Source organism: Tarenaya hassleriana, unplaced genomic scaffold (assembly GCF_000463585.1).
Source record: "Tarenaya hassleriana unplaced genomic scaffold, ASM46358v1 Cleome16, whole genome shotgun sequence".
Taxonomy (NCBI): domain Eukaryota; kingdom Viridiplantae; phylum Streptophyta; class Magnoliopsida; order Brassicales; family Cleomaceae; genus Tarenaya; species Tarenaya hassleriana.
Window position 1 is genome coordinate 2372604 of NW_010965019.1, and position 11752 is coordinate 2384355.

General features: G+C 33.7%; 1 protein-coding gene and 1 pseudogene across 2 annotated transcripts in view; both read left to right on the forward strand.

Moving 5' to 3' along the window:
* Positions 1 to 1160, forward strand: part of LOC104809575 — a 2227-nt gene extending 1067 nt beyond the window's left edge. Inside the window, exons 3-4 of one of the 2 annotated variants that reach the window (XM_010535605.2) lie at positions 38 to 565; positions 644 to 1160. In XM_010535605.2, the coding sequence (XP_010533907.1) occupies positions 38 to 565; positions 644 to 1088 (973 nt within the window). In that variant the 3' untranslated portion in view covers positions 1089 to 1160. Of the gene's footprint in view, positions 1 to 18; positions 566 to 643 lie in introns of both variants that reach the window. The other variant, XM_010535606.2, reaches the window with a different exon arrangement.
* A 9703-nt stretch (positions 1161 to 10863) lies between these two features.
* The window catches only part of LOC104809578, a 2797-nt pseudogene continuing 1908 nt past the window's right edge, over positions 10864 to 11752 (forward strand).

The window sequence follows — 11752 nt, forward strand, 5'->3', positions numbered from 1 at the left end:
CCCTCTCCCCCTCATCTCCCAGCCGCCATGGCTCCACCGCCTCCTTTCACCGGAGCATCAGCCGACGAGGTGACGATGGAGGAGAAGGAGGCAGCAGCCATGGCGGCGGTAAGATGAGGGGCCTCAAGTCTCGGCCTTTCTCCGAGAATGCTAGCCCGATGGCCTCGCCTTTCTCGAGCCCGAAGGAGAAGGATCACGCCTTCGTTAGCCCCATCAAGGGCCTTTCCTCGCCATCATCGCCTCTCAATAACCTCTCCAGAAGCCCTAGCCCGATAAACGGTGTGACTTCATCGTCTCCCATGTTCTCCAAGAACGTTAGCAGAAGAGAAAGAGAAGGTTCAGTGCCACTGTCGAAGAGCACGAGTATGAGAAAGGATGCATCCGCAGGGGCGACAATGGGGAGAGCCGTGAGCCGTAGAAGCCCTACTCCGATAGTTTTCTCGCACTCGGTGGCAAGGAGAAAGCCGCCGCCCATAGAGAGAAAGCTTGAGTGCACGTTGGAGGAGCTCTGCCATGGCGGTGTCAAGAACATCAAGATCGCAAGAGACGTCATAACCGATGAAGGGTCCGTCTCTTTTTCTCTCCTTTAAAGTCAATCATGAGAGAATGATCGGATCACACTATGGATGGTTTTCCTTGACAGGTTGATCGTCCAAGAAGAAGAAACGTTAAGAATAAACATCAAACCGGGATGGAAGAAAGGAACGAAGATCACATTCGAAGGGAAAGGGAACGAGAAACCGGGTTATCTCCCTGAAGATATCACCTTCTCGATCGAAGAAAAGAGGCATCCTCTGTTCAAAAGACGAGGGGATGACCTCGAGATAGCGGTAGAGATACCTCTTCTCAAGGCTCTAACGGGCTGCACGCTCTCCGTACCGTTATTAAACGGCGAGAAGATGGCGTTATCGATCGGAGAAGTGATCTTCCATGGGTTTGAAAAGGCTATCAAAGGGCAAGGAATGCCAAATGCTAAAGAAGGAGGCAAGAGAGGTGATTTGAGAATAACGTTTCTGGTGAAGTTTCCAGAGAAGTTGAGTGAAGAGCAAAGGTTTATGGTCTCGGACATTTTGAAAGACTGTTCTTGATTCGGACATGAAAATTTTAGCGTCTTTGTGTGTTTTTTGTGGGTGGATGTGTTAGCAAGTCATGCCATGTGTTTTTTTAAAAAAAATCTTCGTTTGGGTTCGTTTTGTATAGAACTTTCAAGTCAACAAAAGGTGTTAATTAGGGCTTAGAGTTCCTCCGTTAATTAGGGTTGGCTGATGAAAAAAGGCGACTGAGTGCTTAATCTTATGCTCAACATAAAAGCCCATTAACGGCAAATAAAAATTGTGAAATTTAGAGAAAAACCCTAACTTTTAAGAATAAAATTGGTCTCGCACCAAATCTCAGATATCGAATCCGATTTTGCGACTTACCGTAAAAGAATATATCGTCGCAATACGAAGTCGAACACAGGGTAGTTGTATGGGGATGTATGTGGAGTTATATGATAATGAATACAATATAAATATAAAAGCCAAGTAAAAATCAATGGGTTTCACGGTTCGTTATCGAGTTTGGAATTGCGTCGGAACCTGTTAGGATTGCATCGAAACACGTAGGGATTGCGTCTCAACATGTTGGGGTTGCGTATGAATATATCGACTTTGCATCTAAACATGTTGGTATTGCGTCCGAACATACAACGAAGCATGTTTGGTTTAGGTCGGAATCTATCAATGTATGCGTCGGAACATATATTTGTTAAAGTTTAATCAAAACATAACTTGTCTTATATATATATAGGGCTGGATATTTAAACCCGTTACTCGTGGCTTTACGAATATCCAGTCTCGTGAGTACTCGAAAAACAGATACTCAATACTCAATGAAAACGAAGATAAATATTAAAGAGGGAAAACCGGGTTCGAATACAAGTTTTAGAGATTTCGAAAAATGTGTACCTAGGACACCCGTATATATATAAAAAAAATATAAAATTACTCTTATATTTTTAAGCTATTTACTAAAAATATATAGGGTTTTATAATATTTTTATTATCATTCTAACCTTTCAACTTAAAACTCATTTTGTATATTTGAAAAAGTTTCTATAAATCTATGTATATTCTCATATTTTAAGAATTTAATTTCAAATGTGTTTTTGAATCAAAATATATATGATTTTGTTAAATATGTGGTTTAATTTTTGATAACACATATATATTATCGCTAAAAACCACACGTGTCCTTGTGTTCGACCATAGAACACTACGATTTACCCGTATACTTGCGGTAGTTGTATCTAGGAAAATAAAACGAGATTAGATCACACCCTAAATCGACATCAATTTTAAATGGATAGTATTGTATATACGAATATAGGTATGCTTAAATATTCATTTTTTAGTTACAATTATCTATTAGACGGATACACGAATGTAATGAGATAAAGATAGAGATTGTTATGAAATCGGAAGAAATATTAACGACCCGGATATTAGATCGTTAACTATAAATCGAAAACTGTATTTAAGAGAATGGAGAACAAGTTTATTTCTTATTGATCTCTCTCTTGAAAGTGTACAAATGGAAGAACCAAATGGCCTATTTATAGAAATATCGAAGTTGTTGTTCACATATACGATCGGTGTAAACAATACCGTATATATGAACAATAAATCGGTATGAACAGTAACAGTGGGCTCCACCATAAATATATTTTATTTATAACACTCCTCCTTGGAGCCACTCTTAGTAAAAACATATTTGCATGTTTCGGTGTTGTCTAGTTAAAACCGTTATCAGTAAAACCCAATGGGATAAAACCTGATAAAGAAAAAGAGTACAACTACACGCTCCCCCTGAACAAGACATCAAAGATCCCGTAAATGATGCATCCCAATATTATGTACATGCTTCTTGAACACCATTGTCAGAAGAGCCTTGGTGAACATATCTGCCGCATTGTCACTTGATCGTATATATCTGACTTCAATCTCCTTATTCCTTTCAAGTTCCTGGGTGTATGTGAAGAACTTCGGGGGATATATTTTGTTCTGTCATTTTTTATGAATCCTTCTCTAGTCTGTGCTATGCACGCAATATTATCTTCAAACAATACTCTTGGAGCTTGGTCGATAGATAATCCACTAGTCTTTTGAATATGTTGAGATAATGATCTCAACCACATTGATTCTCGGCTCGCCTCATGTAACGTGGTGACCTTTGTGACCTGCCTTTACGTGGGTCTGATAAATAACTTGCGTCTGCAAAACCAACACTTTCTTGTTTTGTGTTTTTAGGGTAAAACAATCCAAGATCAATAGATCCTTGAAGATAACAAAATATATGTTTAACCCCATTCCAATGTCTTCGTATTGGGGCAGAACTAATTCTTGCTAATAGATTGGTAGCGAATGATATATCAGGTCTAGTACAATTTGCAAGATAAATAAGAGCTTCTATTGTACTTAGATATGGTACTTCAGGAACAAGTATCTGTTCATTATCTTCGCGAAGACGAAATGGATCCTTTTCAATGTCCAATATTCTATTAACCATCGGGGTACTTAGTGGATTTGTCTTATCTATATCGAATCGTTTTAGTACCCGTTTTGTATAATTAGATTGATGTAAAAAGACTTCATCTTTCAAAAGTTTTATCTGTAACCCAAGACAATACTTGGTTTATCCAAAATCTTTCATTTCAAATTTCCCTTTTAAATAAGTGGATGCATCCTAGATTTCACGGAGAGTTCCAATAATATTTAAATCATCAACGTATACAATAATAATCACAAATCCAGATATCATCTTTTTGATAAATACACATGATGATATATGATCATTTGCATATTTATTTTTCAATAAATACTCACTCAAACGTTTATACCACATACGTCCTGATTATTTTAGCACATACAATGATCGTTGTAACTTTACAGCTAGCACATAACTCTCGTGGTTTTGTTTTCAATGTTTCGGGCATTTTAAATCTTTCAGGGACTTTCATATTAATACTCGTGTCAAGTGACCCATATAAATAAGCAGTAACAACTAGGGGTGTCAAAACGAGCCCGGCTCGTGAGCTGGCTCGTGGCTCGCCAGAAAACGAGCGATCTGAGCCGTAATTTTTTCAGGTCATTAAAAAACGAGCCTAACGAGCCAGAGCTCATTGAACACGTGTTCAATGAGTCTGGCTCGGCGAGCTGGCGAGCTGCTCAACGAGCTGGTATTTTTTTTAAAAATAAATTAAATTTATATAAAAAAACTCTAATATAATTTTATATTAATTTTTTTCATATTATTTATATGATATTATAAATATACTAATTATTATGATGGTGATAATTGAAAATATTAAATGATATAGGTGTTTTAATAAATTTTTATGTATTTATTTAAATTTATAATTATATTTAAAATAAATATAAATAAAAAATATTATATATCCTTGGCTCAACGAGCCGGCTCGTTCAGATCGGAAAATTGGCGAGCGATCTGAGCCGAGGTTTTTCTGGCTCGTTAGAAAACGAGCCTAACGAGCCGAGCCCAAAACGATCCGAGCCAAATGAGCCGAACCCAAAATGATCTGAGCTGGCTCGTTTGACACCCCTAGTAACAACATCCATGAGACGCATTTTTAAATTCTTTGAAACTACAAGACTAGGTAGGTATCGGAATGTAATACCATCCATAATAGGAGAATAAGTTTTCTCGTAATCTACTCCTGGTCTTTGGAAAAATCCTTGTGCTACAAGACGAGCTTTATATCTTATAATTTCGTTGTACTTATTTCTTTTCCGCACAAACACCCATTTTTATCCAACAAGAGAAACTTCTTTCGATTTTAATAACAATATGTCCAAATACCTTTCGCTTATTAAGAGAATCCAATTCAGCTTGTATTGCGTCCCTCCATTTATTCCAATATGGTCTCTTTTGATATTCCGAAATAGATCTGGGTTCTATATCCTCATTTTTATCAATTTTCTTTGATATATTATAAAAGAATATGTCATCAATCTTTTTTATTTCTGTTCGATTCCATAATGTACCATTACTGATATAATTAATTGAGATTTCACGATTTCCATTATCTGGATTTGTACCCTCATCACAAGGTACTTCATTTCTTTAATTGGGAACGCGTTCCTCCGAATCGAGCATTTCATTTTTCTTAGGCCCTTTGCTCTTTCGGTTTTTTATCTTTAAAACCAATAGGTCGTCCACGCTTCAGGCGTGTTTTGAAATCGTTTGTCGAATTTTCTTTCATTTGTTCTTTCGGAATTTCAATCCGAGTAGGAACATTTGCATCATCTATATAATATCTTATTACCCTAGTTCTATCTATAAATGCATCAGGTAACTGATTTGCAACATTCTGCAAACATATAATCCTTTGAACTTCTAGTTCTCGTTGTTTTGCTGGGGGATCAAAGTGGGATAATGATGGTGTACATCAATTAAGATCATTTCCATTTTCACCATTCTATAATTTTTCCCCCTAATAGTAGGATTCAATTTCATTAAAATGACAATCAACAAAATGATCCGTAAAAATATCTCTAGTTTGTGGCTCAAGATATCGTATAATGGATGAAGAATCATACTCAATATATACTTTCCAAAAATTCATGCCCGATTTTGACTGTGATGGTCTAATTATTATTTTTTCTCTAGAACATGCATCACAAGAAAGCTCATCCGATTGAAAAATCTTCTGGTTTTTCAATGGATGACTATAAAAGTTTTCGATGATTTTTTTCATCATAATGGCACCGGGTGACCCAATCGATCATGCGAAACTTTGAACGTATCAGTAAACTTATGGCAATCACATTGATATTAATATAATATAATCCCGATGATAGAATGAGTAGTTTTTTCAACACATACTTTTATCCCGAATTGATTGAAGTGATATATAAATACTCAGTGTCATCCTCATTCATAGTTTCAAAATGATATCCACAGATTTAGCCATATTCTTTTTCTAAGAACAAAACAACATGACAATCATTAAAAAATAGATATATTAATAATACATAATAGTATTATAGTACTTACGAAGTAAAAATAGTGATATAAAGCACAACAACATATCATGAAATTATTTATACATAAAAATATATATGTAGATAAGATTGATTATATGAAGTATGCAAATATTTATATAGTTTTTATCCATAACCGGCTCCATCTTCAGGATGGGCAAAATCATCAGCAAGGTCCATGTGTGCAAAGTCTTTAGCACCACTAACATCATCATCATAATCACTCATGACATTATTGGTCTCCATGTCTTTCCCTTTTGTTTCTTTAATCGACTTCTGATAAAGTTCCACCAGATGTTTAGCGGTGCGGAAAATATGCGACCAATGACCCGTCATTCCACACCGGTGGCATGTACTTTCTTTCATTCTCTTGTTTGGATGATCATGTGCTCCCCCTTTAATACTGTTAAAATTATGGTTTTGGGATGAGTTTTCTTGATCACCTCCTCTGATCCATCTTCGGTTGGCACCACGACCGCGTTCTCGACCTCGACCTCTACCTAAAAAATAACCATGTCCTCGGCTATTATAAGACATAACATTCGCTCCAGGGAATGATGTTTTTCTGTAGCATTCGCTTCAAGGATTGGTACAAATCCAGTTGGTCGTGACGCGTGATTTTTCATTAATAGCTCTTTATTTTGTTCAGCCACTAGGAGACATGGTAAAAGCTCTGAATATTTTGTATACCCTTTTTTTCGATATTGTTGTTGGAGTATAATATTGGAGGCATGCATAGTTGAGAATGTTTTCTCCAACATCTCATTTTCAGTGACTGTTTCTCCACATAATTTTAGAATCGGTGTGATTCGATACATTGTTGAGTTATATTCACTGACATTCTCGAAATCTTGAAATCGGAGATGCATCCAATCATATTTTGCCTTGGGGATGATCACCGTTTTTTGATGATCAAAACGGTCTTTTAATTTTAACCAAAGATCTGCAGGATCTTTGATTGTCAAGTATTCTTTTTTCAAATCATCATGAAGATGATGTCGCAACAATATTAGTGCATTTGACTTATTCTCGTTTGATGTACTTTTTTCTTTAATAGTGGTACCAAGACCTTTTGATTCGAGATGTAACTCAGCATCCAACTGTCATGATAAATAATCGTTTTCCGATATGTCGAGGACCTCAAACTCGATATTTGTCATTCTTGTCATTATGACTAAACAAAAAAAATACGTCATACATTAGCTTTATTCATTACCGTGGATAATACAACATAGTGAAATACATGATTACATATAAATTTCTATAATTAGTAACACATAAACGAGAGGTAAGACCGCAACACAAAGTGAAAACAAAAGTAGGTCGGGATTTTTATCGAAGAAAATACTAAACGTTGCTGCTAAAATTGCTAAAACAAAGAGAATTTTAATGAAATTCATCTTGAGAGATTTTTTTTTTCGTGGGAGAAGAGAAGATAATGAGATGATTTGGTGTGAGTTGTTTGAGTGAATGAATGAGTGTATTTATAGGGTAAAATTTACTATTCCTAGCCGTTGGGGATGAGCCAAAATTTGATTTTTTTTTTTAAATATAGCCATTGGAGAAAAATAAATTTTGAAAAATTTATAAATTATTTTATCAATTTATATTATAAATTATACACAAAATAATTGATCAAAACGAATTGTTAAACTATTTTGTAAAATTAATTGATCATGTTATGTTTATAATTAACTAATTATCGAGGAATCAAATAATTTATAATTAATCTATCGTTATATGAAAAATTTGTAAAAGTTTATATATATAAATTTTATCACTAATATATTTATTAGATTAAGTTTATATTTTTTTTTGTATAAATAACTGTTATAAATTTATATTATATATGATAATATTTTACACGGTGAATATACATTTATATAGATTAGGTAATATCCTGATTATAGATGGTGGCATTGTCGTCCGTAGAAACAAAATATTTAAGGCGACATTGTCGTCCATAAATAATAAACATAATAGTTTATTAATAAGTAAGGCGACATAGCCATCCAATATTAATAATTAAGGCGGCATAGCCGTCCAATAACAAATAAATAATTAAGACGGTATAGCCGTCCAAATTAATAATTAAGACGATACAACCGTCCAATAACGAATAAATAATCAAGACGGTATAGCCGTCCAATAACGAGATAATTAAAGCGGCATAACCGTCCAGATTAATAATTAAGACGACATAGCCGTCCATGAATAATAATCGAGGCGGGATAACCGTCCACAAATTAATTATAAAGAATATCGATATTCATATATAGCTTGGGTTAATTCCACTCAAGTATCAATGAATACATGTATATATCATAAAAACAAAAATATTAGTATTAAAGATAAATTATCTTACCTTTTGGTTGTAGAAGAGCGCTCGTGCTGATAACGTGTTATGAAATCGAAAGAAATATTAACGATCCGGATATTAGATCGTTAAATATAAAACAAAAACTGTATTTAAGAGAATGGAGAACAAGTTTATATCTTACTGATCTCTCTCTTAAAAGTGTACGGAGGAACCAAATGGTCTATTTATATAAATCCTGAAGTTACTATTTAGTACCGTATATATAAACAGTAAGTCGATATGAAAAATAATAGTGAACTCCACTATAAATATATTTTATTTATAATAGAGATAATATTTTTATAAAACGTGCGAAAACTAAAACGGATAAGGATGTTCCAAAAAACGCGGGTAGACCCGCGCCCGTGAAAGTTCTTCGCGAATGGTTGTCATGTTTTAGTTTTGCTGGTCAAATTCAAAAAGTCAAAACCCTCTGGATTGTCAAGTGGGTCAGCGGGATAGGGACAAATTATGATGAGTGAAAACTATGGTATATATCTAATTATTTTTTGTTATCGTCTTTAAAGGTGTGAACCAATAGAATCGATTAATATATAATCTCTTGAATAAACATGATGCATTCTTATTTTCAGCCCTAAAAGATATTTTATTTCGTGCGAAAAAAGAAATTTATATTCTTTATCGGTGGTTAAATTTGTTTGATATAAATATTTTAGTACAACATATATATAATATTCAGAGAAACCTAACAAATTAAATATATATTTCTATAATATACTTACACTGATATTTATCTATATTTTCAAATTGTTAAAAAGTTAATAAAAACATATGGAACAATTTTGCTGACTACGAAAATGAAATTTATGTGTTTATTCAACTTTATTTTGATTATTTATTAAATTTTAGAGTTAAATTAAAATTCGGATTTTGACTAAAAGTAATTTAGATTCATATATTTTTTTTTCATTCTAGAAATTATTTCTATCTATTTTTTATTTTGAATTTTAGTTTATATTATCAACTTACATTTAATTTAAATTATATTTTTATTAAAAACATTTATTTTAAAATAAATTATACATTGTTTTTTAATATTTTTATACCAATTATAATTTAAATATTATTAAATCAATTAATTTTTAAAAATTATATATTTAATCCATTTTTATATAAATCCATTCCATATCATTTCATTTCATTTAATCTATTTTATATATTTTTTTTTTGGTTAAAATCTATTTTATATATTCAAAACCACGTGATAGTATTATCCATAAAAAATAAAATTGAGGTGACCATCACGACTTCTAAAGGCACTCATAGGAAGCCAAGAAGACAGCTGACGTGTCCTAGAAGAAATGTAATTTTTCTGTTAAATAAATATTTGTTTTCCTTCGAGACGATTGCGTTTGTTTTATTTATACTTGATTCAGAAAGAAAAAAAACATGCACACACGTTAAACATCTGATCCAATAATAGGGTTTACTTTAGTTTCCAAACACTTCAAATGGTCAAATTCCGCCAACTTTAAAAAAACTTAGAAATTATTATATTATTTTTAACGTGTTCCATGTTAATAATACAAGTAGTCCAATTTTTTTTATTACCAAATTGGAATACTTGTATTTTTCTGTTAAATAAATATTTGTTTTCTCAAAATAATTTTTATGTTAAATAAATATTTGTTTTTCTTCGATCTCACTACATCTACTCTAGGTCCGAGACCAACCTTTATATATGAATTATTTTGATCCAGAAATTACATCATTTTTCACCAGTGGAATCGAACCCAGGACTTAAGGATGACTTTGTCACCTCTCATCCACTACACCATCAACTGTTGGGTTAATTATTATTGTTGTTGGTGTTGGTTTATTCTCTTCCTCTGCTTTGTGCAATAAATCATTAATATATATACGAACACGATCGACAATATCCATCTTTTCTGTTGCACAAAATTGATGCCCTTTTCTTTTATCAAATTGATATTTTTTGTCAACAGAAAAAAAAATATGCAGGGTAAAAGCTTATTAATTTTTTATAGGTCGGTCAAATTTACACTCAAAATACTCGTGTATTGTGTGTTTTTGTCGAGTTTTTTTTGTTAAACATTTTTGTCGAGTTTTTAGGGAATTTAATTATCATTCCGTTTTTTTACATTTTTAAAATTACAAAAACTATAAAATGTGTGGAATATTTTCCATTACAAAAAAAAAATAGAATGAACCGAGAAATTTTGGAAGAAGAGTATGTAAAAAATCAGAAAACTATAAAATGTGTGGAATAATTTTTATTGCGTATTAATCAATTGATATATGAAGAGTTTTTTTCATTATTGGACAATTTTTTGTATGGTTGGAAGTTTAATTACTTTTCCTGTTTAAAAAAAATACGTGAAGAAATACGGTTTCAGAAAAAAAAATCGAGAAGGAAAAAAAAACACATGGCAAGTATAAATACGGTCCTTGGGGTCGGAGGAAGGTGAGAAGGTCTCGAGTTGGTGCGCTAACTACCGAACACTGAAGCTCCATCTTCCTCTCTCCTTCAAAACTCAACGGTACGATCCGTCATATTCATAGCTTCTTCTTCTTCATCCTGCTTCGATTCGTGCGCATTTCTTCAGCATTTGTGTTTGAATCCTTGGAATCTGGGGGTCTGTTCAAGTCGGACCATTCTCAAACTTAGTTTCGTTCGTGGTGCATTGTGGACGATTTGACGTGTCGCGTTGTGTTTCGATTTGATACGTCCTTTTCGGTCGAATCCTCTAGTGGTTTGGCTTGAATTGAGATCGTTCGTGATCTGAATGTGGAATGAGCGTTGTGAGTTCGATTCGTGTTTTACGACTAGATGGATATGTGAGATTCATCTGATCAACTGTCGACCCCTACAGTTCCGGGCGGAGAAATGGCTCGCAAGAAGATCAGGGAGTACGATTCAAAGAGATTGTTAAAGGAGCATTTCAAAAGGCTCTCTGGTAAAGAGTTGCCCATGAGATCCGCTCAGGTTAGAGCGATTTTCCCGGATCTTTCCCTTTCAGAGTTTTCGGCATTTTTGCGTCGGGTTGTCTCGATACACTGTTTTATAGTTTCATAGATCTCGATATGAATCAGACGTTTGTTTGGCACCCAACAAGAAGATTTGGTTCTTCACCAATATTGTTTATGTTCCTTTTTTTTTTCAAAAGTTGTTATATTCTTTCTTGCCTATTAGAAATGTGTTTAGTTGTACTCTCAAGGTCCCAAGGCATTTAGTTGTTTATTCTTTTGTGTTTAGATTGATGAAACAACTGACCTGAATGAGCTCGTCGAGAGGGAATCATGGCTCTCCTCTGAGAAGCTCGTGGTGAAACCTGACATGTTGTTTGGAAAGCGCGGTAAGAGCGGT